A 27920-nucleotide genomic window follows, 5' to 3' on the forward strand; every position below is an offset into this window, starting at 1 on the left:
CTCCCTCCGCCCCCTCGCAGAGCCTCGGCGCAGCCTCTCGCTCGTGGGCTCGGGACCCCAGCCTCCGCGGCCCCAAGATGACTCGCGATTTCAAACCGGGAGACCTGATCTTCGCCAAGATGAAAGGTTACCCCCATTGGCCAGCTCGCGTAAGTGCCCGCCGAGGCTCCGCGTAGCGGTCCCGCGGCTGCCTCCCGCCCATCGCCCGCATCCCGCTCGGCCTTTTTGTTGTCCGCCCACGAGCCTCCATCGAAATTACAGAAAACTGGGAGTCCGGTGCTTGTTAGCGACGTGTAGTCTGTTAGTTTTCTTTTAGCGTTTGTAAGTAACTAGAAGTAGGGGGTTGCGTTTTGGAAGGTTTGGCTTTTTTGTAGAAACGGTTTGTGTGCCCCGTTTCATTTTACTGCCCTTATTTTTTTCTTCTCCTTAGGGATAAGCGTACAGAATGAAATTTTCGCCCCCTTCGAGGCTGCTGATTTATGCATACTTTGATAACGTTGTTTCCACATTATGATCAGTTTATGGGATTTTTCAGAAGTGTAATTGTACCAGACGCCGAATAGGGTAAAAACTTTGTAGGAAAATATCGATTTTTCTTTGGTTGTGGATATTTAGTCTTCTGAACAGATTGGAGAGGTTTTGTTGCTCCCCAATCCTGAAATGCTCACATCCAGATTGTTAATCTGTCAGGTTTTTCATTAGCCATTTTGGCTTTGTAGAAGTTATCTTAGGTAGAAAAATAACTTTAAAGCAAAGAATTCTTTTTTGCTACTTGTTGGCAAAAAGGAAGTACCTTTGAAAAATTGTCGCATTTTGCAATGTTGTGGGAGTAATTCTACTGATTTTATTTTAGCCACTTGACATTAGTTCACAGACAATCCTATACATTTTTATTTTTATTTACAAAGAGTGAGGGGAAGGGTCCAAACTTGTGATATCATTGGTGTAAGGAACTACTGGTGCAGAAATACCAGGACAGATATGCAGCTTTTCTATAGTTTTAACCATAATTACCTGAGGATCAACAGCTGTCAGAAAACCTTTGGCATCAAGTCTATGTATCTATTATACAACTGCTGTCTCTTCAATAGAAAGATACATGTGGCCACATAGAGTCCATTGTTAACAGTTTTTCTTCTTTTTTGGAATGTGTATTAGTGTTTTTCCCCCTTGAGATTATCTCCCATTTATAACTATGTATATTTTCTGTGTGCAAAATTGTTTATATGTTGACTCCTCCATTAGCTCTTGGAGACCAGGTTCAGTGTTTTTGCCTTACTTAGTATCTCCCATGTTTAGCACAGTGATCAGTACATAGTAAGTGCTTAATGGAGATGCTTATTTACTGGCCGAAGGGTCCTTTACAGTTGAATTCTTATATATAACTTAGTAAACACTTTGGTGGAGTATGGCTTGTTTCTCTTATCTGGTGTCTTGCTTTTTTACCTTGTTTTCAATGATAGAAGCATATATGTAGCACTTTTAAGGTTTGCCAAGTTCTTTATGGATGTTATCTCAATCGATCTCCCAACTGTGCCATTGGTGAGATTTTCCCTCCATTCTTTGTAGATGAAGAAACGGGGGGGCTAGGAGGTGAAGTGACTTGACCAGTCAGATAATAGTGGAAATCCACCTGGCTTACTCAACTCTTGGTCCTGTTTCTTCTATAAACCCGTTTCAGCCTGATACTGTCTCTGATTTAACTCTTTTTGTATCCTTCCCTTTTCCTCATAATTTTGTATCACCCTTGGAATTTAGAGATCATATAATTTAATATCCTTAATTGGCAGGGAAGACTATAAATAGTTAATAAGGAATTAACTTTTGGCATGGCAGAAACTATAACCCTGATGTTCTGCCTTTTCAGGTAATTGTTTGGGGCTTTTTGTTTTACCTATCCCATGCTTTGTGATAGCATGTTTGTCTTTCCAATTAAGTTCTGACCTGGACAGAAACTATTTTATTTTATGTGTTGGACATAGAAAGCAGTCAGAAAAACCCCAGTTCAAATTATGCTGCTAATAGTGGCTGTGTGACTTTGAACAAGGTTCCCAACAGGTGGTACAATAGATAAAATACTGAATTTCGAGTAACTCCCCCCTAAAAAAAACAACCTCCAAACTATCAACAACCACCACCTATATTCAAATCCTGCCTCAGATCCTAGCCCAGCAAGTTATTTATCCTCAATTTGCTTCATTTTCCTTATCTATAAAATGGGGATAACAATCAGGGTTTTTTGAGAATCAAATCATAACGGATATAATGTTTTGCAATCCTTAAGCCATATGTAAATATTAGCTACTTTTGCAACTCTTTCAGATTGTGTTATAGATGATATGTATTAAAGTTCTAGTACATCATAAGTTTGCACAAAATGCACAGAATGGTATATATTTGTACCATGTTGAATTTATGTTGTATTTATGTTTATAAATGAAATGTACACAATTTCTGGAACCTTCTGAGATTGTTAAAAGATCATGCATTTTGTGTGTGTGTGTGTTTTAACCAGAACTGTTTTAATAGACAATAAAGAATTATTAATGAGCATACTGTCCTTAACCATATGAGCTATAACTAACTCCCATGCAGTTTAGAACTTCATCGAGTTGTCTGAGGCTCCGAGGTGGGGTTACTTTAGGTTCCATAGCCTATATGTAGTCTGAAGCAAAACTCTAAACTTAGGCAATATTTTTGAATATTTCTTTTATTTTCTATACCAGTCTGTCTCTTTATGTGCCATTGTTGAAGTATTGTAAATTCTAAAAACAGATATCCATATCCAAGTGAAAACTATAAATCTATATATAGCCAGATAGAAATTATTTTCGAAGAATTATATTTATTAGATAATTACAGTTAGATAATTTTGTTGCTGGGTCAGAACTGGGGTTTTTTGAATCGATATTTTCCAAATTCCAGAAAAACCCAAATCATAGTATGCTCTCGTAGGTTGACAGTCATGGTATTAATATTTTGCACTAATTTTTCACATGTCTTTGTTCAACAAAGTTGCATTTTTTCGTTCTGAATTTTTAAAATAACTTTTGTACATTGTAAGCAAATTTTAATATGGGGTAAGATGTCAATACAAACCCATCTTGAATTTAATAATAACAAGCTCTTTACAAGCCCTCTTAATATTTTTGATATTAATGGAACTTTTAAAAGACTTCTTATTTTTATTTTCAGAAATAGTAGCAAGAAATATCTATTGTATGCCTTTATTCTAATTGATGGTGAACTGTTCTGAGTTATGTTTTCATGTTCATACAGATTAAGATATAAAGATTTTTATTTTTATTTTTTTCCTTTTAGGTAGATGAAGTTCCTGATGGAGCTGTAAAGCCACCTACAAATAAACTGCCAATTTTCTTTTTTGGAACTCATGAGACGTAAGTTCTCTAGATTAAAATTTGAAAATTTACTTAGCAAGGTTAATTATGTATGAAATCAACAACTAAAGAAGGATTAATTCAAAGAGAAACTACTCAAACATCCAGTATAAAACATTTTTTCAAATTTTCATTATGATTCTGTTGGTTAAAAGCTTAAAAATACTGTACTACCAGATGAGACTGATATTCATTAGTTTTATAACAATACTTCCTTACCCCAGTGGGAAGTAGAATTTCTCTGCATGTGTTTTGTGATGACGTGATTGTTTTTCCAACTAGTTCTAAAATTTTTTTTGGGGGGGGGGGAGAATTTTTTTTAACTTGAGGCTTAGTTTTCTGTATACTTATTGAAAAGTAGGAGGTGGAGTGGTAGAGAAGGTACTTTCCGTCTTTCATTGTTTTAGCCAGCATGTCTGTCTATGTGACTGTTCTGATGGCTGTCAGGTGGGGTGATCTAGGATCTTTATATTTAATATCTGTAACATGCTCCTGCTTTACTTGGACTTTTGCTTAAACTATCGCTTGCTTTTGCTGCTGTCTGGTTACCCTAAGAGCTGCCATCTGGTTACCCTTCTCCATTGTTTTTGCTGTCATAGTATATAGCTGTTGGGCTTTTGCCTACTTATTTTATACTTTGGACTTAGACTCCCAGCTACTAATACTTTTTTCAGTTATCTTGCGAACCTTTTGCAAATAGTTTTTCATCTTTTTTGTGTGTGTTTGTGCCAAAAAGTTATGCATATTAGAATTAATAGGATCACTTTGGTATTTTTTTATGCCTGATTTGTAATATTCATTTGATATAGAACATTTTTTCCCAAATGAAAGAATCAACAGAAAATTATTTGATTAATGATTTTAACAATGCTAAGTGTAAAAAAAGTGTTAAAATTACAAGAAAGGGCATTTAAAATATACAAAGTGATATTTTAAGCTAATATTTAGCACATCTAAAATAAACTTTCAGCAAAAAGAATTTGATGGAACTATAAATAATTGATGGGTAAGCTCTGTATAGGTCAGGTCAAATCATATTTTTCTCAGCTCTTTAAATTTGTTCTCCAAATTATTCACTATGATTTTGTGCTCTGGTTTCCCTGGAGGTTGTTTGAATAGCTTTTTTAGGTATTGGACTGACTAATCTTCTACGAACTTCATTCTTTGAATCTGGAAGTCATCAAACAGAAGAACCATATCATGTTAAATATATAATTTTTGGAGCTTGGAAGGTAGTAAAATGAGAAGTTAACTGAAATTTCTACAATGTACATGTATATGCCAAAAAGTGGAGGGAGGGAAAAACAAAACGTAGCAATTTTGCTTTTGTATATTTTCATGAGGCTTTAATAAAAGTTAGGTGATATTTCTATAATGTACATGTATATGCCAAAGAGTGGAGGGAGGGAAAAACAAAAGCTAGTAATTTTGCTTTTGTATATTTTCATGAGGTTGTTAATACTTTATTCAGAAAGCAATTCATCATGCTTTGTACTTAAGTTAAAAGGCTTATGATATTCACATATATTTTTGAAATATTAATAAGCAATTTATAGTGAAAGTCATATATCTTGAACATAGTTTAGGGATAAAAATCCTCTCCCTACATATACTTTTTGGGACATTATTCCTCTGTTGTGGCCAGTTAACCTTGACTCTATGGTCTTTGTGTGGAGATACACTCAAAAGATGAGTCTTTAAATTGTTATAAAATGAATCAAGATTTTTATCAGATGTGTAACTAGCATTATATTGGTTTAGAAGTAGTTGTAGTGCAATCACGTAAGGAAAATTTTAAAAATTTAATTTTCTGCCTTCAGTTCTATCCTCTTGTTAGTTTATCAGTTTATCTATACATCTTTCAGATAACATAATTCAGTTCTAGAATTAGGTGCAGTGGTGTAAAAAGTATTGTGAAGTCAAGGAAAGATGGCTTTTGAATTCTGACTAATTTTGTGACCAGCTCAGACAGTTTACTTAGGATCTGTCATCTGTAAAATAACATCTAATTGTGAGAACTAAACAAGTAGTTCTGTAATTTTATTTTGGGTTTAGTTTGATCTGCGATTTTTACAGCATAAGGAATTCCTTTTGTAGAAATTCTCTTTACAAATGGAAGCATTTCTGCATTTGTCCTGTAACAAATAGTCTTTTGTTCTGGCTATCAAGGAGGTTAAAGGACTCCATAGGTTTACATAACCAGTTTGTTACAAAGATGGAACATGAACTTAGATCTTTTTTGAATGAGTTGAATGAGTGAATTATTATATCATTCTATTAAGTATCAAATATTTGGGGTAGACTTTGAAAAGTTAATGCTCTAATAATCTTTTGATCTTAGCATTTTCTAATTCTGATGTTCATTGATTTTGGCATTTCTCCTTAGGAAAGAGGAGCATTAAGCCTTAATTTTAAAATAAAATTTTATTAAAAATTAGAGTTATTGAATTTGTCTGTGGTCCTATTTTAATGGCCTATTTTACAGATGTTAATATCTTTTAATTTTACCTTTTGTTTACAATTCATAAATTTCCCTAAGAATTTTAATCATAGATGATTCCATTATGTCAAATTTGGGGATGTTTAATATTTATTCATGTTCACTAATTATACCACAAATTCAATAACTTGAATTTGACTAAATGTCACAAAACTTTCAAGTTCATCAGTGGAAAACAAAATAAATTTGGTTTCATTTTCTAAGAACTCTGTTCTGTAGTTTTTGTTGTTTTGATTTCCATGTAAACAGATTTGCTGTATTAAAAACTAGATATTGATAATCAATACTTTATGGAGATAATTTATTTCATAAAGAATCATAATTGGTGTAGACAACTCTTGAAAATCCTCATCAGGATTTTTTTGTTCATTACATTTTTTCCTTTTTCTTTTTTTTAATCTTATTTTTCCAAATACGTGCAAAGATAGTTTTTTCTCTCTCCTCCTTTTCCCCCTCCCCAAGACAGCAAGCACAACCATTCTTACATTTTTCTTGAATACTTCATTTTTTCAGCCTCTGCTGAAAATGATTCTGATTTATCTGGTTTTGTTAATGCTATAGTGGTAATTTATTGCTATAATGTACTGGATCAAAATGTAAACTAATTATATATTGCAAGCTTTTTGCTATTAGGGATTATTTTATTCTTGATATTTCTATCTCTAGCACCTAGCAAGACTCTTGTTTTTCACCTGGTGGATGTTAAGTAAATGCTTGTTGATTGAATATATTTAAACATTCCCTTGTTATATTATTGGATACTTAGTTTGAATCTAGCTTTTTTTTACCTCCTGTTTGATTTTTAACAACGCTCTGAGGTTTATTCCTACCAAGAGAATTAATTGGTCCAAGAGTATAATTATTTTGGTAACATTTCTTCTTCATAGTGTCATATTGCTCCCCTCTCCCCCCCCAAAAAAAGTGATTTCCCTTATTTTGATAAAACTAGTCATAAAAATGTACTTTCTGGAATCCTAGACATAGAAAGTTAAAGATAATTTATGGTGCTGCATTTCAAGAGTTAAAAGTTAATGGATATATGAATCTCTGGAAGAGTCTCTATTTTTTTCTCAACTCTGGATTTAAGGGATTCTGCATATAAATTTTTCAGGCTATATTTGGAGAATTTTTTGAGAATTTGTGCTATGTTAATTTGAATTAAAAATGAGAAATCTTTTTATGGGGGCAAAATGTGGCCACATAAGGTAGATGATATATATTGTATTCATGGAATTAGGGGAAGTGCATTGTTATGAAAAACAAATATTTGAATGATGGTTTCTGAATATTTCTTCATAGTTTATAAAAAGGCTCCAAAGAATAGAGGACAATTCTTAACATCTTTTTATTTTAAAAAAAATTTTTTTATTAAAGCCTTTAATTTTTAAAACGTGCATGAATGATTTTTCAACATTGACCCTTGCAAATCCTAGTGTTTCAAATTCCACCCCCCCTTTCCCCAGATGGCAAGTAATTCAATGTGCTAAACATATTTTAACATCTTAAATTGATCACAAATCTCTTTAAAGGTTTTTGGGGTTTTTTTTATTCATAGAAAAGATTTTTAGTCAGGTATTTCAAATGGGTTGAATTTCTGCTCCAGTAAGAGTTTGATTACATGAATACATCAATGAAACCAACCAAGTATTTCTGCTTGTGTAATTTGAGGGCCATAGATACTCCAGGTTGCCCTGGAGTTCTTTACTACTTTTATCCATGTCCATCAGGAAATGTCATAGTTAGCATATTTGCTGGGGATCTTTTTCTAGATAGTTTGAATTTGTGTGGATATGAGTAGAACATACAGGGTCCAATCCTTTCAGATTAGTGGGGTTTTCTTTTTAGTTTAACAAAAATGGTTTCCTCCCTTCCCTTTATACCTGGAACCATGATTGTTCTTTGTAATTAATCTGAATGCTGCTGCTGTTAATAGTGAGCATAAGAAGTGGTTGTTCATTGTGATTGTATTCTCCTGATTCTGCTCTCTCTACATCACTTCATACAAGTCTTAATTTTTTCTCATTCATCGTTTCTTAAAGCACAGCACTGTATTGCATTCGTTAATGATTTCTTGAAAGATGTCCAGGTTCTTTTTTTTTTTTTTTTTTTAATCATGGCTTGCAGGTATTTTAATAATTTTTGGATAATTTTTCCTAGATCAGTATTCCAGGTTGATGGTTTTTCACATTTTCCATTTTCCATTTTTTAGAGTTTTTCTTTTTGATTCATTCGTTTCCATTTGTCCAATTTTAGTTTTTAATTATTTTCTTAGGTTAGTTTTTTTTTTTTAACCTCCTTTTGCATTTGACCAATTATACTTATAAAGGAATTATTTTGTTCAAGTGGATTTTTTTCCCCCATTTTGCCAATTCTATTTTATAAGGGGTTGTGTTTTTCCATTTCTGTGCTTTCTTTTCCAAGCTGTTGACTTTTCCCGCCAAGCTTTCACAATTTTCCTGTATAACTCTTTTTCTCCATTTTTCTTATACTTGATTTCTAAAATCCTTTTTGAGCGTTTCCAAGAGAATCTTTTGAGCTTGAGAACCATTCGTTTAGCCTCCTTTGAGGCTTCACATGGAGGTCTTTTGCCATTGCCGTTCTCTGGGTTTTGTGTTCTGATCTTCCTTGTTGCCATAGTAGCTGAGGGCTCTTTATTTTTATTTATTTTTTTGCTCATTTTTTAAAAGTTAACAATGAAGATTGTCTCAAACTTTTTTGGGTGGGGAGGAAGAGGAGTCTCCCATTGACTTTCTGCACAGTGGCTAGTGATACTGCTCAAGGCTTTTCCACTATTCTGGCTTGGCCTGGCCTAGTGCTGTCTATTATACGCCATAAATGATTGTGTTGAAGGTCTTACTTACAGCTGCCCTACTGAGCCACTGGCCCTCTGAACAGAATGGTTAGTGCTGCTATACTTTGACTAAAAGCCTCCGTATCTATTGCCCACCATGGCTGTGCTGTATTCCCCTGCCCAAGTAACAAAGACCATTCCTGAAGTCCTTTCAAGATAACTTTTAAGTTGGAAAATTATTTCAATCAAAATATTTGAGGATTGTCACTCCAAAATCCATTAAGAGGCTAGATTTAGCATTGATTTTGAGGAAAGTGAAGGAGAACTCTGACATTGTCTTGTCTAATATCTGCTCACTGGGTACAATTGGATTTATATGTCACAGTTCAGTCATTTTGTAATTTGTGGAATTTGGTACATTTTTTTTTTTATTATTATTAATTGGGACAACTTACAACTAACTACATTGTAGTTAGGTCTCACATATCTTTATAAACTCTGCTTCATGTAGGTCTTTTCTAATTTCCAGAAATATAAATAAAAATTTAGCCATATTAATAATATATAACAAAAATCCTGGAGCCAGTAGCCTTTGATTTTAAGCATATGATACAATATAGCTGAAGAATTCGACCTCAGAATCCATCTGCTTTGTACCATAATTTTATAAATGAGGAATTTGAGGCATAAAGAAATTATTTTCTCAAGGTCACATAAAGTTGAATGGCAATACTAGGATTTAATTCCAGGTTCCTGACACCAAATCTTTTCCCCTTCTGCCCTATCATATCTATTGGTATCATGTTACTTTTTTTTTGTTTTGAATATTTTTCTTTCCCCCCTTAAATGTAAAACAATTTTTTATGTTTTTAAAATTTGAAGTTTCAGATATTCTTCTATTTCCTCCTTATTTCCCCTTCCTAGTGAGAAGGCCCATTTTACATAAAAATCATGCAGCAAAAGATCTTCCTGGAAGGCACCTCTTCCCCCCCCCCCCCAAAAAAAAAAAAAAAAAAAACAAAAAAAAACACCTCAAAGAGAAAAAGTTAATTTTTTGGGTATAGGTCATATCTTTTGATTATTAATCAAGTAAATTAGGCTGTTCAAAGGAAATTTGATATTAATGTAAAGATAGCTTTTCAACATTCATTTTTGTAAGATGTTGAGTTCCAAATTTTTTCCCCTCCATTACCTTCTCCCCAAGACAGCAAGCAATCTTATAATAATATAGGTTATACATGCATAAGTTTCTGACAACTCTTGAGGCAGAATTCTTGAATTGCAGCATATACTTTTACTACTAAATAATTTTCATTTCAAAGTAAAATTATAAATTTTCCCTATCCATTGACAAACTTAACTTGCTCTTTTCTAATGTAAAAAAAAAAAACAAAAAACTAAAAAGTAGAAGCTAGTTTGTCAAAGGGAAAAAATTTTGATTAGCTTAGTGGAGAGGGGTGTATTTGAGTTGTGATGTTTATATTTTGCTCCTCATCAAACATATATACAATAATTGTTGGTAAAATAAAGATTTCTTTAAAATGTATAGAAGGGTTACACATGTCTATGCTGGTGAACCGTGTGTGACCAGTCTTGTTTATGGTTCTGGGTTAGTAATCTTGGTGAAATCTTTTTTTCTCAGTATTTTTTCAAATACATGTGGTTTTCAACATTAATTTCTGTAATATTTTGTGTTGTCCCCTCCCCAAAACAGCAAGCAATCTGATTCCTCCAAACATATTTCCATCTTTGTCGTGTTGTACAAGAAAAATCAGACCAAAAAGGGGGAGAGGAGGAGGGAACATGAGAAAGGAAAAAAACAAACAACAGAAAAAGGTGAAAATACATATTTAGGCTCCTCCATAGTTCTCTGTGGATGCAGATGACATTTTCTCTCCCAAGTCTATTGGAATTGTCTTGATCACACAGGATCATATCTTAATTAAGTTTTCATGATATATCAAAATCTGGTGAGGTTCTATATAAATTTGAAATTTGATTGCCCTGATGAAATATACGAATATGTTCCTTTTAAACAAAATTCTTGATTATTCAAGCATCAGTGAAATATGCTTTTTAATGGACTTAGAAAATATTTTTAGGCACTAAAGAACTGTTTCCTATTATAGCAGGTTTCATTTAGTAACTCTTTAAGTCCCATGTTTCTGCTGTATAGATCTGATATTTTAAAAGAAGTGATGAAGTTTCTGGTAATTAAAAATGTGAAGTAATAAAAAAATTTCATCCAGTCATTTGAAACCATCTTCCTGGGAGATAGTTATCTATTAAAAAAAAGTTTCATTTTTGTAAAGCTGGGAATAGTTTCCACATACAAGTTGTGAGGGAAGAAAGTAAGATTTATATACTTAAAAATAATAAAACAAGATAACTGGATTGTAGAAAATGTCACTAATTCAAATTAGTGTGAGCAAAAAATGTGGAGAACTAGTTTGAAATGAGTATAAAATTTGTAGGATTAAGTAAATATACACAAACTCATTGTTATTCATTTCCAGTAAAATAAGTCATTTACATAAAATGTAAATGTCCATTTTGCTCATTTTTCACAGTGCTTTTTTGGGACCAAAGGATATATTTCCTTACTCAGAAAATAAAGATAAATATGGCAAACCTAACAAAAGAAAAGGCTTTAATGAAGGATTATGGGAAATAGACAATAACCCCAAAGTGAAGTTTTCTAGTCAGCAGGTAAGTAATGGTTATTTAAAATATAGGTTTATTATTAGAACATTTGATACATCCTGGGGGGGGACCTTCTGGAGACTTCCAGGAATGAGTGATAAAATCCCAGTCTTATTCTTGCATTGTTGTTTTTTTGATCTTTGCGGGGGAAATGCTTTAGAAGATCTTTCTCCCTTTCTAGAGGACAGGCATATCAGGATTAAAAAACTGGGAGGAATCTAGTTTTTGCTGATCTCAATTTATTAATGTTAAATTTAAATTTTGATTGTTTTTGCTGCTTTTATGTATGTAGACTTTTCCTTCACTTTTAACTTAAATATTTTGTATTTAATTTGGTTCAGGTACTTAAGACCTAGCTTTGACTATCCTTTCATTTTTTATATGGCTTGTTTGCCATATTCTTTTTTTAAGATCAAATTCTTTTTTTTAAATCAAATTAATCAAAGGTGTTTTTCCTAATTGTTAAGTATTCATTACTTTCTTAAAGTCCTAAATTAGTTATAACTCCATTACCCAGTGTTAAGGCTCATTGTATTCCCCTCCTTATCAGCTTATTCCTGGGACTCTGGAGAATGTTTTCCTTTTCCAACTGGTTACAATTGTGGGTTGGAGAAGGTTGCTTTTTACATAAATTTATCCCCATTTAATTATACATAGTTTTAATAGGTTTCCAAAACTAGGTGGTCTTTAGCTGGCATACTTTTTGCTGTGTTAATGAAATGATTCATTCTTTCTTGCATCTTTTGACAATTTGACACAACTATTAACCTCTATCTAGTTTAGAATATTAGGTTAGGTGCTTTGTGTGTATTTACTTCTGTCTAATTCATTTGTACCATAAAGATTCATGAATTGTTTTAGGAAACAACTTAGTTATTGGAATTGAAAATGCTAATAGAGAACTAAAACTAGTGTGTGTGAATTAATAGCTTGGAATGCATACTAAAATTGCCAAACCTTGAAGAAAGAAACCTTAAGCAGGTCTCAATTTTGTAAAATAAAATATTCTTCAATGTATCATAGGCATCTACAAAACAGCCAAATGCATCTTCTGATGTTGAAACTGAAGAAAAAGAAATTAGCACTTCAAAAGAAGATACTGATCATGAAGAAAAAACCAGCAATGAAGTATGTCTGACAAGACTTTTTTTCCTAAGTTTAAATTTTTTGAGGCAGGAAAGAAAGTGGTAGTAGTAAAATAGGAATGACTATTTGCAGTGGGTCAATAGTGTTTAGGGAAATATTTAAAAGATTTTAACATTGGAAAGGATCTCAGCAGTCAGCCAGCCCAACATCTGAAAAAAGAATCCACAACATGCTCAACAATGTTCATCTTGTAGTTGTCAACTACAAGTACCTCTCACACTACCCATTCCACTTTTGGATAGTTTTAATTGTTAACTTAAAAGACACTTTTTGACCAAGATTCAGAATTTTGGTTTGACAGAAGTCAAAAAGTGTTTGCAATTGAAATAGTGATGTATCTTATTTCCAGAGACTAATACAGTACCTTGTACATAATGAGTAATTTGTAAAGTATGAGAAAAAAAAATGATAGTTCTTGGTCTAAATACTAACTATAGCATATGTACACTAATGGGAACTTTCTTTTTCACATTTTACAGAATAGATGTGAACTTGATAAATTAAGTGAAATTGCACAAACTGCATAATTTTATTGATGAGTATTAGAGCATTCATACTGTGTGAAAAAGTTCTGCCCCACAAAATCTTTTAAAAGCACAACGTTAGTACTTAAAAGGGGGAAAATAATTTTCTTATGAAAATGTTACTAAAAACATCCTATTACCAAAATATTTACCTTATATTTCAAAAGAGCATTTTGGTATCTTCAAAATAATGTCATGATATATTAACAAAGACAATTTATTCAAGTCATTTAAGATTTCCAAATATACTAAAATTTAAGAGTTAGAAAGTTATGTATTCTCCCTCATCTTGTATGTCAGAAAAGCATAGGGAAATTAAAATCTTAAGTCACTTCACTTAGGTAATAGAGGCAGGAGGATGATGACTTTGTTGAATTGCCACATATGATTATGACTCAATTTATAGGGGATGATTCTGCATTATCCCAAACCATTCAAAAGATTTGGAGGCTGTACATTTCAATAAAATACAATTGTGCAACCTGAAGTAATCTTAGAGAAGACATATCTTTTGGAAAATAAAAAATTCTAGTTTTCATGTCAATAGTAAAATTAAAAAAAAAATCTGGTTATCACACACACCCTATTATCACAATGTAGATCTAGGCACTTTTTAAGTGTTCATTTCAAGCACACTGGGTATAACACAAAGTTATGTTTGAGAAAAGCCAAAAACACTTACACATTTTTGAGAGGTCTATATCTTACACTGATAATTTTATTTGTTCTTTAGGATGTGACTAAAACAATGGACATAACCACTCCTAAGGCTGCTAGAAGAGGAAGAAAGAGAAAGGTAATTATCACTGACTCAAAGGATCAAATAGATTTTAAAATTATATTGGGAGAGAATTTTGTTTAATTTCAGTTTTGGATTGTTTCTAATTCCTTCTTCAAACTTGATTTTTCAGGGGCCAATTGTGTAGTTTCATATTGTCCAGATTCATTTCTCCTGCTCAATTTTTTGGCTATTTCTTTGCATCTTCATTTCACATTGGGCAGGGTAGGGAAAGGAGATAAAACTCAACAGTATAATCACTTGTTTTCAGTCCATTCAACAACACTGTTTTAGGGTATCCACTTAGAATATAGAATGTATTTTTATTTTAGACACTGCCTGAAATGACATTTTGGGATCATCTTTGAATTTCAGTTATCCAAGTTGTTTCTGCCTCCTAGTACATGGATATTTGACAGCTGGCTGTACTTAAAGTAATTGGAGGTATTTGAATGGCTTTTTATAATTTTAGAACTAATTATATCACATCTGTTTCTGTGAACCCTATAATGTATGTGAAAAATTTTATGATCCATATGGTTATAATCATTTTTCTCAAGATTTATGGCTTTATTAGAGATTAATCAAGCCATTTGTTATAGTCAGACTATTATTTTAATGCTTTATAGTTTCATAGTTCTATATAGTAATTTGAATTAAGTCATGAGGAAAAAAATGACTTAATTTTTACCATACTCTGAAACAAAACCAAAAAATAAATTTTTGCATTTGTGATTTTTTTTTTGTTAATGTATTAAAAATAAAAGAAAAACTTGGTGTGAATGATGTAATCACTTGATTAAATATTCAAGTACTCACCTACATTCCTTATATTTTAAGTAGAACACAGTGGAATTTTAAGAGAATCCTCCTTGTTCTTGGGCAGCTTACAATGTAACAATGCTAGAATATTTCTGCAATAGCATTCAAAAAGTATGTAGTATGTTTTTTTTTCCAATGACAGTTATTCCAACATCATCAGTGAAGTCAACTAAAAAGAAGGAAAAAAAAAAAAAAGGAAAGAAGTAGAGATTAGCCTAATTGGTTAATTTTATATTTTGATTTTGAAAAGAATTCTGGAAAATATTTTTACTTATTTTTATTTATTTATTTATTTATTTTATTATAATGAGGTTATTTTGGGTCCACTTTTATATTAGTTAATACAAATACACATGGATTAATTTTATGTGTATGTATATACGTGTTCTGAACATTATGGTTCTATCAAACACCTGTGGGAGTTCCAAAAATGTATATCAGCTTGCCTACAGCTTATGATTTATCTTTAGAAATGTTGGCTAAACACCTGGATTTTATTTTTTTTTTTTTAGTTTCATTTTTAAAGCATTCTGAGAAGGAAAGCTTTTTTTATTTTTGTTTAAAAAGAAATCCATAGAGGCATTGTGATAGGGGATAGAGTTGGCTAAGACCGATTCCCCAGCTGTGTGTTCTATATGCCAATGAAATCACATCAAAAATCCATATTACAACATAGACATTTTATAAATTTTCAGCTCAGACATCATAAAAGCTATGTAATTTTATTTAATAGTATTTATATCTGTAGAACAATGCTATCATTTTGAAGTAATTTTGTTTATCATAAGAAAGTTGTGGCTTAGCAATCTTGAGAGGGCTAGAAGTTATTTTAAATTACTTTGAAAGATAAACCAATCCTGGGGGAAAAAACTGGCTAAATCTACTTTATTGATAAATTTTTTGTTTATAGAGTAACTCAATGGTTTTTAAAGCATATTGGACACAAATATTTAACCTTTAAAATGCTTAACATTTCCCTCCCCCAGCCCTTTTTTTTTTTCTTTTTGGAGGAGGGAGGAATTTGCAGGTGTGGGAGGGTAGAAAAAGGGTAAGTAAAACTATTGAATCAACAACCTCTGATGGCTCAAATACCTCCAAATTTGTCTCCTATTGGGACAAAAATTTTCGGAACCACAAATCTATAGCAATTTCATATGACAAATTCCAAATACAAAATGTTAATCTACTTAAGGCTTCCTAGCCTAATATTTAGGTTGGAAAAGGCTTTATTATGATAGTTTTAGCTGTTAATCACTTGACTCAGTTATCTTCAAAAGCTTTTCAAAGGGTTTTCTTTAAAGGAGGGGGCTGGAAATTTAAAAATTTTGGTTTTTAAGTGTGATTTAGGATCATTTCCAGGTAAATATGAACATTAGTTTAACATTTTTTCTTTATAAAATTTATTGTAATAGAGAAAAATAAAATACTAAATTAATTTCTAAAAATAAGTTTTCAATAATGGTTTGTTTAGAAATTTTCATTTCCTTATCACATCAGTGGGAGTATGTATAACTTTGTTGAGTGGACTGAATTAAAAGCAAGTGTTGAATTTTCCCTACTCTTGTCTGCCCACTTTGAATGATATTAAGTTCATATAAGGAAAAGGCTGGAAGCAAGATTTTTCTTGTGCCATAAGATCCCTTTTTTAGACTTTTTTAGCTTTTGGTAAATTTTGATAAATTCCAAGTGGAGGTTAGTAAAACTAAAATGTCATTTGTTTCCAATGCAAATAAAAAGCATAAAATCTACCTCTGGATTAGAAGGATTTGGAACTTTTTATCTTGGATATAACTAATTAAGGGACTTATTCAATAGAAGTTTCATTTTTTTCATGCACAGAATCAAATTTAATAAGGTTTATTAAAAAGTTGTCTTTTTCTGTGAATACTTAATTAAATAGCCTGCTATAGTGGATCTCACAATTAGGGTATGGAAAAATAGACAAAAATCCTATACAAGCGAGTCTCATTTAAATAATTATAAGCAGCATAAGAATGACTTATGTCATATTATATATATAGACTAAACTTTTCAAGCATACTTTTGGAGAATAAAAGTTCAATGTTGCTCATCTTGTGTGATTCAGGCAGAAAAGCAAGTAGAAACTGAGGAGGTAGGAATGGTGACAGCAGCAACAACAGCAACATCTGTCTCTCCAAAAGTGAGTCCTAAAAGAGGAAGACCATCAGGTAGGTTTATTAAATGCTTGGAAGCCTTGTCTATTTATTATTTCTTCTTAAAATCATAACTATTAGTATTTGTTTATATGATAACAGCTTATAGTTAAAGCATTCCAAAAGGAAAAAGTCTAATTAGTAAAATAATGAGGTGAATGTTAAGGAGTGACTGTAATTTGAAATGAGTTTTACTCTATATCTGGGAATTGATAAAATTAATAGCTACAAAGGTGGAGTCTTGAAACACCTTTTTACTTTTTAAATGAAATAATTTGAAAAAGCAAACCACTCAAAATAATATTTGATAATAGTGTTTTTGTTAATTTGTAGTGTATGTATTAGATCTATTGTATTTGAGATCATAAAGGAAATAACTATCTAGTAAAATGAAGTAGAAGAAATGGATTGACATAGAAAAGTTAGAAAAAGTAGTTGAAAGTCAGGACTCAAACAATTTTTTACTAATTTTCTCTGAAAAGGAGTGACATTTATTAGAATTAGGAAGAAGAAAATTTGAAACTGTATTTAAATTCCTATTCCAACAAGTCAGATAATAACTAGGTGTAATCTACTTTTGGAAATTACACATATGTAAACATTGAGACTAAGATTTCACTATCTTTAAATGTTGAAGTAGGTATTGTCATTGAGCTAAGCCTTGATAAAAGATAAATGTATTTGAAATAAAAATATTGATCAAAAATGTGAAGATCCAAAATGAATAGCAACTTACTGTTAGGTTAGCAAAAGACTTTGTACTCACTTACAAAGGTCCTTTTATTTTTTCAATTATTTATAAAACTTCTAGTTCTTTTACCTGAAAAAGAAAAATTGTGTAATTGTCACTTAGGCTACTAGCATTGCTTTTATAAAAACATTTATGAAACAAACCCTAATATAGAAGCAGCAAAGTACACATTTCTTACTCTTAAATTATTCACTTTCATTCATTAAGTTTAACCTTTTTATATCAAGTCTTCTTTTAATTGGGACAAATTGAAAGAGATATAAGAAAATCTTTCCCGTTATATACTTCATAATGACTAGAAGGTAATAACCAACTACACAGTATTGGGTTTTTCTCCCCCAGTTATATTGTAACTAAAGTAAAAGTTTGTGATTATGAGCTAATTTAGCTTTTTTATGTTTACCTTAGCTACAGAAGTGAAAGTTCCAAAACCAAGAGGGAGACCCAAAATGGTGAAACCACCTTGTCCTTCAGACAATGACAAGTGAGTTTATTTTGAAAATTATTGATGTGTTGTATGGCATGAACATGCTATTTAAGGGGAAATTTAGGTTTCTTTTCCCTTCTAAGTATATGTATATTTTCAGATATGTTTTCTTTATTTTTGTTAAATCACTTTTTAAAAAAAGTATGGCATGGAAATTATTATTATTATTTTTATTGTTTGACATTTATTTTGAAATGAATTTCAAAGTTATTTTGATCAACATAAATTAGGAATTTGGATTTTCAGCGGGTTTCTGATATTAGAAACATTCAATGTAAAATTTCTGAATGCAAAAAAGGAGAATAAGTACATGATTAAAAATCAACCCAATATCCATTTTTTAGGTAGGATGGCTTATTTTGATTAAAAAAATAGTGTTAGGTAGCCCATGAAATTTTAAATGCATAGTAGCAATTAATGAGTGTAGATGGAGTTAAGCGCTTGTTAGGTAAATACTGATCATTTTGTAGTTCTAATAATTTGCCTAGTATTCCATGTAATGCTGCAATGGAATAAATCATTAGAAATGCTGAAAACAAGATAAATCCTGAAAAAATATGCTGGGCATAATGCAACAATTCAAAATAGTTGTCCAATTGAGAATACTGTAGGATATTACAGTTATCCTTTTCATAACCATTGAAACATGTTTATCAATCTGACTAGTTTTAATTCAAACTAATATGAACTGATTTTAGAAATATTAAACAGTTGATCATGTTTTTAATAAAATCATAAAGATTAACTACTTTTCTTTAGAATTTAGGACAACAATTCTCTTCAAAGAGAATGTGATGGTGCATTTAGAATTGATTTTGGTGGGCATGGAAATTATTGATGTGACATTTAAAAAAAATTGCTTGGTTTTGAGTTTTTTGGTTCTCATAACAGTGACATTGTATTAACACAGTTCTCTTAAACATCTATTCAAAATACTCAACGTTCTAAAATCTGGTGCTTTGGGAAGAAAAAAATTGGAGAAGAGAATAAAATGAGTTAAAGTTATAAAGTAACTTTCACATTTTACTTCAAGTAATAAATTGGGTTGGAATGTAGAATATGGTTTGGTCCTTTAGATGGACAGAAATTAAGTATAGAATCTACATTATTATTTACTATTAGGTAAATTTTTATTAGAATTTGTACAACAAAGTAGTTAGCTTTGCTGTGGTTAAACTTTTTCCAGGTAATATAATTCTTTTTGTTTGAGCATTGTAGCCCATTACAGTTCTTAATCAAAAGTATATTTTCACTTTGTATAATTTACAATACTAGTAAAAGTCATTCATCTTTGAAAGTTAGTTAGCTTTAAGTTTGGGAATCTTGATATGAAGATTAACTGATTTTGCATCATCTACTTTTATACTATTAAAAAAAAGTGTTACTGAAGAGGATAAAAATAAAAAAAAAGGTCAGGATGAAAAACAACCAAAAAAGCAGTTGAAAAAGGAAGAAGAGGTCCAGAAGGAAGAAGATAAGCCAAGGAAAGAGCCAGACAAAAAAGAAGGGAAGAAGGAAGTTGAACCAAAAAGGAAAACCACAACAAAAACAGGCTTTGTATCAACGTCTGATTCTGAAGAGGAGGGTGATGATCAAGAAGGTGAAAAGGTTAGACAACTTTTTTTCTTTTTAATAATTGCATGTATGCAAAGGTAGTTTTCAACGTTTATCCTTTCTTCTCCCCACTCCCTTCCCCTAGAGAGCATGCAATCTAGTTGGTATTGGTTAAACATGTGTAATTCCTCTACATAGTTCCACATTTATCATGCATATTGTACAAGAAAAATCAGATCAAAAAAGGAGAGAGGATGAGATTAAAAAAAAAAAAAGGCAAGTAAACAACCACAAAAAAGGTGAAAGTACTATGTTGTGACTCACATTCGGTGTCTAGTTCTCTCTATGGATATATGTGTGGATGGCTCTTTTCATCACAAGTCTATTGGAATTGGCTTGAATAACCTTCTTTAAGAGCCAAACCCATCATTTAATTTATTTGCTTCCAAAGGGTGTTTCTGTTAAAGTCCTTACTTAAAAATATACACTCCAATATTTAAGTTGAAACAGATTTTTTTTTTGAATGCAATTAAGATTTATTTTAAATTCTTGCAAGAATGGGTGCCTAGGTGATACACACCCTTGGGACTCCAGCATGTTATTTCCTATTCTCTACTTCATTACATGGGTAGTCCCTGCTTCCAAGGAGCTTACATTCTATAAGTGGGAAAGATAACAAAGGAGGACTAAGGACAAAGAACCAAAGTCTGGTGGAATAGAATTTCAAAACAATTTTATCCATTTGAATTGTGTTGATTTTACGAAAGGAAATTCACCTGAGATTAAGAGGAATAATAGGATTTTTAATAATAAACCTGTCTGAAACTTAAACTTTATTATAAGAAGAAGAAACATGCCCTCAAATCAAGTTGTAGAACAAAAAGGCTTCTTAACATCTAGAATCCTTTTAATATAAAACTATGTATATAAACATAGAATATAAGGCCTTTGAGATTAACTAAATTTGTAGCCTATGGAAGAGAGAAATTGAAATCACTTGAAATCAGAAAATTCGAATTAAAAATTTATAGTATTTTAAGGTTTGCAAAGTACTTTATAAACATCAAGAAAGGAAGACCTAGGATCAAATCTTTTGATATTTAATAACTGTATGACCTATCCTTTAGGATTGGTTGTGAATTTGGAGAAGACTTCCCATATTGCAATCATAAACGACTGAGTTAGTTGATCTTTATTTCCTACTCACAGTAGATTGGAGCAGGAGTCAACAACTAAAGAAAAAAAATTTTTTTTTTAATACAAAGGGTTGAGATAAAAACCACAGTATTAAAAACTTGGAAGGAACATTTACTTTGGAGATCTTGGATTGTTAATGAGTGGGAAACTCACCTTTAACAAAATAATATGATGGACTTCATCAAATTATTGTATTAAAATAATTTTGTTGTATAATAGAAATTGAGATGAAGAAAATGAGACCTTAGAGAAGTTAGTTTTTTTGACTAGAAGTTATTTTATAGCTTTTGAGGTCCAAGACTGATTTAAATCCATGATTCCAAATTCAGCATTTATTCACTATTTACCTTCTTGCTCATTCTCTTAATGAAGCTTACTAGCCTAGTTTCCAAACTTTTCTTATTTTATAGAACTGTTTCTAATCTTTTGATAATTCTCTCTTCTCAAGTAGAAGGCTATTAATATGAATTAATAACAACAATAATAATTATAATCATATCTGCCAGTTCTATGGATAATGTCATTCATTTGGGTGTAATGATCAAGTTCTCAAAAATAGCTAGGTGTTCTCACGATTTTCCTATTTCCCAGTGCCTATTAGAGTAGAGAAGGAAAGCAGTAGTACGGAAGTACAATTATTTTTGCCTTTTTCCACATAGGCTGGGCCAAAAAAATCAACCATTGTAAAATACTTGATTAATTTATTTTGCTGTAATTGGGGAATTTTTTTTCTAAAAATAGGTCAGAATTATTTTAGATAATGGAAGATCAGCTTTAACACGTTAAAGAAATAATATTTATGATCTGGACAAAATCTTGAAACTTTCATTTTTGCCAGGAACATGGTCTGTCAAATTTATTTGTATGTTGTGAATTTATGAAATTATCATTTTGGGGTGACTTTTCAAAGTTGTTCAAAATAGCTCATCGTAGAATATTTGAATTGACATAAGATTGCCTTGAATAACATTTTCCTAGCTCTGTAATTAATTATCACACTTCTCAAGAATCTTAATGCTTGGCATAGCACATAGCGAGGGGGGGGGGAAACTTGTGAAAAAAGTACAAAAGCTAAATGTACCTTACATAAGGTATTGGCTTGTTCAGTGACATTTATTTGGTGATTGAGATAATAAAGACTAATAACTGGTAACTTCTGTTCTAATTTTCAAAATGAAAAAGAAGAGAAAAGGAGGAAGAAATTTTCAGGCTGCTCATCGAAGGAATATAATAAAAGGTCAACATGAGAAAGAAGCAGCAGACAGAAAACGCAAGCAAGAAGAACAAATGGAAACTGAATCGTAAGTTTTGGGTTTGTTTTTTTTTAATAGTCTATACATTTTCCTCTTGTGTTTAGAGATAAATGTTTAAACAAGGGCAGCCATGTAAGCTCTTGCAAATACCATCCTTTCATTGTGCCTGTTATGTATTGAAAATAAGGAGATAATCTTGTCCATCTTTCCAATGTTAGAAAGATGGCATTCAATAAGATGCTTATCAACTTTTGTTGGGATGTGACTGTTAGAAATAACATTGTTATTCTCATTCTCTATTTATTCATGTATTTATCCATGTCTAATACCAGGAAAGAGGGCAATTTATTCATGTATTTATCCATGTCTAATACCAGGAAAGAGGGCAATTTATTCATGTATTTATCCATGTCTAATACCAGGAAAGAGGGCAAAGTTGGGCACAAGCAATAAAAAACTTTGGTTATTTCTTTTTATTACCTCCTCACTAATTCTTGGGAAATAATATGTCAAATCATTGGAAATCTTGAAGCTCAATAAAAACTTCATTTACAGCTAGATTTAACTAGGACATAATTGAAAGGCTATAATGCTCAAATATGTATGTTCATAGAAACCCAAAAAAGTTAATGTCCTGCTGTGTTAATGGAAGTAGAAAAGATATTTTGACAATTATTGTATATAACAATTATGCCTTTGAAAATAGTGATCCCAAGTTCACTAATTTTATAAATACTTAAAATTTTTGGACCTATTCATTCATTTCCTCTAGTATATTGGTGTATCATCTTATCCTCAGCAGTTTTTTTGAGTTTTTAAAAATATTTGTAGACTTTTTCAATGATTAATAAAAATTATCCCTAGTGCATTTTGGCAAAATGAGTCTAAACTTCTCTCACTGTCATCAACATGGCTTTTTTAAATGTTCTCTGGATACAATGTCTTAATTTTCATGTGTTTTTTTTTTCCATCATTATTAAACAACTTTGTAAATAGTTCTTTTTCTGTAAAGCATTTCAGATGGGGAGGAAATAATAATGCATTATGCAAAATAAAGTTTATTGTATTGTATTCCCAGCCAAACAGCTTGTAATCTACAATAAAAAAAAAATTGGGGGCTCAAACCATTAATCCAGTTTCTACAAAGAGAGAATGCAAGTGGAGCACAGGAGATGAAGATCTTAAGACACTCAGATGACTGAAATTATTCCCCCGATGGAAGAATTTTGTTCCAGATTGCTAAATTTTAAAAAAAGAGTTGAGGACTTGATTAATGGGCATTACCACTTTGTTCAATTAAAATTGTCACAATCTTGTTAGGGTACACAACACTACACAATAAGGAGAACCTAGGTATTGAACTGGCATAATCAGCTCTAGTACCCCAGAATGTTTTCTTTTCTGTTGAATCTCTTAGTATGTTAGCAGTTGTTTTTTTTTTTAAATCCTGAGATAAAGCCATAGATTTGTATAATGATAATGTTCAAGTACATTTTAAAATAAAGATTATTTTTAAAAGCTGTTTTTAGATATCTCTTTGTTCTTGTGTATTTCAATTGGCTTGTAATGTGGACTGAATATCAAGGTATTGGATTTTTAGTGAAATATATAAAATTTCCTAATGGTATTTCACCTAAAACTGAGTTAATAACTAAGGACTAAAATCACATTTAGATTTAGGAATTGTCTGATAATTCCTGATAGAACAATTAAAACAGTAGTGCTCTATGTAATTCTTCTACACCACAATTTTAAATCTCCCAGACCTTTATATATGATCAAAATAAACTGGAATTGAGTACTCTTACTTCAAGAATATTGAATATTATGAAAAGAAACTTTTGGTGGAAAACTAAACAACCTGAAGTTTGCCTTTAAGAGATCTGACCACCAAATGGAAGAAAATATAAGGACTTTTTATTAATAAGTATTAACATTTCAAAAACTTTGGCATTTACAAAGTTGCAAGGTTGTAAAAATATTTCTGTTAACATTTGATAGGCAGAATAAAGATGAAAGCAAGAAGCCAGAAGTTAAGAAAGTGGAGAAGAAACGAGGTTAGTAGATTAAACCTCATAATAATGCGCATGATTTATTTAAGTATTTTATTTGAGATATAAGGTTAAGACAGTTGCTTGTTATTTTACCTGAAAATTTTGAAAAACTTTGTTCTGCTTTGTGTTCTCAATAGATTTTTGTGTAAATTGAAACATCAGGTTCACTTGGGGGATTGTGAATCTTAAATTTCCCTGGCTCTTATCAAAGTTGGACACAATCATATTAATGCCTTGTGAGTGAATTGTTATATATACAGTTAAAACATTTATTATTAAAAGAGGTTCTCATCAGAAAAAGTTAAAACTACAGAAATAAAAACTAGATCCCGCTCATTTTATATGTCATTGGTAAACAGGTTTTGTCATTTAAGACTTCAGAAGATTAGAATTTGCTCTTATACCACCAAAGCATCCATGAGAGAACTGTTATCTTTTTAAAAAATTCTGAAATATTTTTATAAAAGCTCAAATGTTCATTTATTTTATTTTCTAAATATTTAATAGAAACATCAATGGATTCTCGACTTCAAAGGATACACGCAGAAATAAAAAACTCCCTCAAAATTGATAATCTTGTAAGTTTATTATGCTGATTATAAAATACAGGAAACATGTTATCTGCTATAGTTTGTTTTGAGAATTTGTTGTTTGAAAGGTAGCTTCTACTTAGCTTTTGAAATTTTATACATCCTGGGGTAAACTCAATGCTAAAACCTTTCTTTTTGTTAAAAAGGATGTAAACAGATGTATTGAGGCCCTTGATGAGCTTGCGTCACTTCAGGTCACCATGCAACAAGCACAAAAACACACAGAGATGATTACAACGTTAAAGAAAGTAAGCAGTTGATCTTTTCTTTCCCCCCTTCCAGTTTAGTGCTAATGTTACATTTTGAATGCTATATAGATTAATGTGATTACTAACATTTGTTTGTTTTTTCTAGATAAGGCGCTTTAAAGTTAGTCAGGTTATTATGGAAAAATCTACAATGCTATACAACAAATTTAAGAACATGTTTTTAGTTGGTGAAGGAGATTCTGTTATTACACAAGTGCTGAATAAATCACTTGCTGAACAAAGACAACATGAGGAAGCCAATAAAACTAAAGAACAGGGAAAGAAAGGTCCAAATAAAAAACTAGATAAGGAACAAACAGGTAAGATTCCTTACAATCTATGATCCAGAATCTCTTGAGTTACTTTAGTTTGACTGGGGGAAGGGAGGAAGATGTGAATAAACAGCCTTCTACTGTCTAGTACAATTATTCACTCTTAACTGGGATAAAAGGAGGATGGAGTTTTGTCCTTTTGTTTCTTGTCTAAAGATGAGCTAATCTAATTCTTTTAGATTTGTGCAGCAAATACCATAATACTGCAATCACCATCACTTTTTACAATTAATCTACCAAACTCTAAACTACCAAAGCTCTAAGTTGCAGAATATACCCATAGAAAGCAATTTGATGGGCTATATACTATACACAAATTTATATATATATATATTATATGTAAATAAAGAAAAAATAAAGAATTGCATGATTTTGCAGCCAGCCATTTAAAATTACTTCCTGTATGAATCTTAAAGGCAGCAAAAATATTAGTAATAGTTTTTAGATTTTTTGTTTTTAAAGCTTTACATGATAAATATAGGTAATGTACTTTTTATTTATTAAAAATAACTTGTGTAACTTTAAGACATCTTATTTCAAAAGGTTCAAAAACATTGAATGGTGGATCAGATGCTCAAGACAATAACCAGCCACAACATAATGGAGAAAGCAATGAGGACAGTAAAGATAGACATGAAGCCATCATGAAGAAAAAGTGAGAATGTTTTACTATGTTTTATTCCCAAACTTGTGTTGTATATTCACATTCTTAATATTTTTTGTTGTTGAATTTGGAACTCCAGATTATAAATAGCCAGAACAACTTACAGGTGAAGGAACCAATTGAATCTACTTTGTGGGTTCTACATCGTCTACAAACTATGGGGTCTCTGTCCAAGCTTCTAGATCCTTTTCCTCAGCTGAGCATATAGAAATGGACCGTTGAGGAACTGTCACTATCAGCTTGATATAACTTGGCCAGTGTTGATGGCTCTTGTCACTAGCAGTTAATGTAAAATGTGTCGGTGTTTTGTTGTGGTTAGAAGTGTGCATTGATCTTTGCTTTTTTTCCTCTCCTACTTTTTAGAACATCCAGTGAAGACAGGGAGCCTGAAAAAATTCCAAAGGACTCAACAGTAGAAAACTAACTTGGAAGAGGATTGTCACATTTTTTTCATTTAAAAATTTGACTGCTGAAAGTTTTAAATAATTTTTATAAGCATAGGTTTTGATGTTCAAAAACTTGTTTTAAGGGGAAACATTCCCTTTATATCTTCATTTTAAAAGTAAACATTCTTGCTGATTGTATTTGTGCAGTATTAACCGCTATATACACAGTAAAAGTGTGTCTTGGAGAAGATCCATTTAGGAAATGTTAAACTGCTTTTATTTTTTAAGAGTTATAGTTGTAGTATATTTTTTGATTATTGTATGTTAATGTGTAGTAATGGTGGGCAAGAGTTACTTTTTTTAACTGCCACCTATATAAACCCTCCCAATGTTCCTAAATACCGTGGTATTTTTTTGTGCATAGTTTTTACAAATCTTGTATTTACTGGATTGTCTTTTCACTGTTTGTGGTTTTTGTAGAAGTTAAAGCATTTTTATAGTAGCTAAAATGTAACTTCTGTATAAGAATTCTCATTCACTTCCTTTTATAGAAATTTAGTATTAATCTTGCAAACTCCATTTGCCAGGTTTTCCTGCTTTGAAACAATCTTAAGTTGTGATGCCTTTATTTTATTTTTTTTTTTAATGCAGTTGGGTGACCCAGATGGCAATTTGGGAAGTAATAACTTTGTTTTTTAACAGGCAAAATCACGTGTTTTCTCTTTCTTTTTTTGTAGTAGTTGGGCATAGCTTTATGAATGAAGCTGGATAAATAGGGTTATTAATTACCCTGTAAGAAAGTGGCAATCTAGAAAGTTAATGGTGGTTACCGGGAACAGTCAAATCTATGGGATTCTTGTCAGTAAATTAATCTTACCGTTAGGTGGAAAGACTAGAGGCACTTAATGACAGGGAGTTATCTTTATGGAACAAAAAATTAATAAGTACTTTGATATGAGGTGTTCCAGATTTATCTAATGAATAGCAATTTTGAAAAGAGGAAATTTGACTATTAACTCAGTTTTTATATGTAAATATGCCCCCTAAAATAAAAAATTTAAAGGCACTTCATATTATACAAGTGTGAATGAGGAGGAATTACTGGTAAAAGTATGAAAAATTAGTTCACTAGTTTAAGCAACAGCAGTACTTAACAGATACAATGTTTTAGGTTGTACACTTTGACTTACATGTATTTCAGGATTTCTCATTACTTTAGAAAGCATGTCAAAAAATTTTTTGTAGCCATTTCCAGAATTTGGAGCCTGAATTAAACTGGTTAACTTGTATAGATTTAGGAGATTTTTCAAGAAGCAAAGAAGGTACAAATGAGAGTATCACCTATTATATTGCTTTGTTGGAATACTGCTATATATGCCAGTAATATTAGCAGTTTGCTCCTAATTTAATTTTTAAAAAATCAGATTTATTGTAGAATTTATTGTAGCGTTAATCCAAAGTGTCAATGTAAACTTTAACCAATTTTGATTAAAGAATTTTGTCAATCTGAACTAGTATGTTATTTGCTCAAGATTACGTAACTAATTTTTCTGATAAAGAATTCCACT

At 31.3% G+C, this 27920-nt stretch overlaps 1 protein-coding gene across 2 annotated transcripts; it reads left to right on the plus strand.

Annotated features, from left to right (window-relative positions):
• On the plus strand, positions 1-27863 carry PSIP1 (PC4 and SFRS1 interacting protein 1). Of its 2 annotated transcripts, XM_031961550.1 has the most exons (15): positions 1-149; positions 3322-3398; positions 11260-11398; positions 12416-12520; positions 13796-13858; positions 16749-16851; positions 17996-18071; positions 19454-19682; positions 22008-22126; positions 24080-24135; positions 24640-24710; positions 24869-24970; positions 25077-25290; positions 25846-25957; positions 26330-27863. In XM_031961550.1, exons 1-15 carry the CDS (start codon positions 78-80, stop codon positions 26388-26390), a joined length of 1599 nt encoding a protein of 532 aa, XP_031817410.1. In that variant the 5' UTR covers positions 1-77; the 3' UTR covers positions 26391-27863. The 2 variants fall into 2 exon arrangements, with proteins under 2 accessions (XP_031817410.1, XP_031817417.1); XM_031961557.1 differs by lacking the exons at positions 24080-24135; positions 24640-24710; positions 24869-24970; ... (1 more) ...; positions 25846-25957; positions 26330-27863 and adding an exon at positions 23157-23677.
• Positions 27864-27920: the final 57 nt, after the last annotated feature.

Source organism: Sarcophilus harrisii, chromosome 1, assembly GCF_902635505.1.
Source record: "Sarcophilus harrisii chromosome 1, mSarHar1.11, whole genome shotgun sequence".
Taxonomy (NCBI): domain Eukaryota; kingdom Metazoa; phylum Chordata; class Mammalia; order Dasyuromorphia; family Dasyuridae; genus Sarcophilus; species Sarcophilus harrisii.

Excerpts from the sequence above, each read along its gene's own strand:
- PSIP1 (XM_031961550.1), top strand. The coding sequence starts at position 78 with ATGACTCGCGATTTCAAACCGGGAGACCTGATCTTCGCCAAGATGAAA. Across the intron at positions 12,521-13,795 it reads AAGAAAAAACCAGCAATGAA|GATGTGACTAAAACAATGGA; the intron begins GTATGTCTGACA and ends TTTGTTCTTTAG. Across the intron at positions 25,291-25,845 it reads ACTAGATAAGGAACAAACAG|GTTCAAAAACATTGAATGGT; the intron begins GTAAGATTCCTT and ends TTATTTCAAAAG.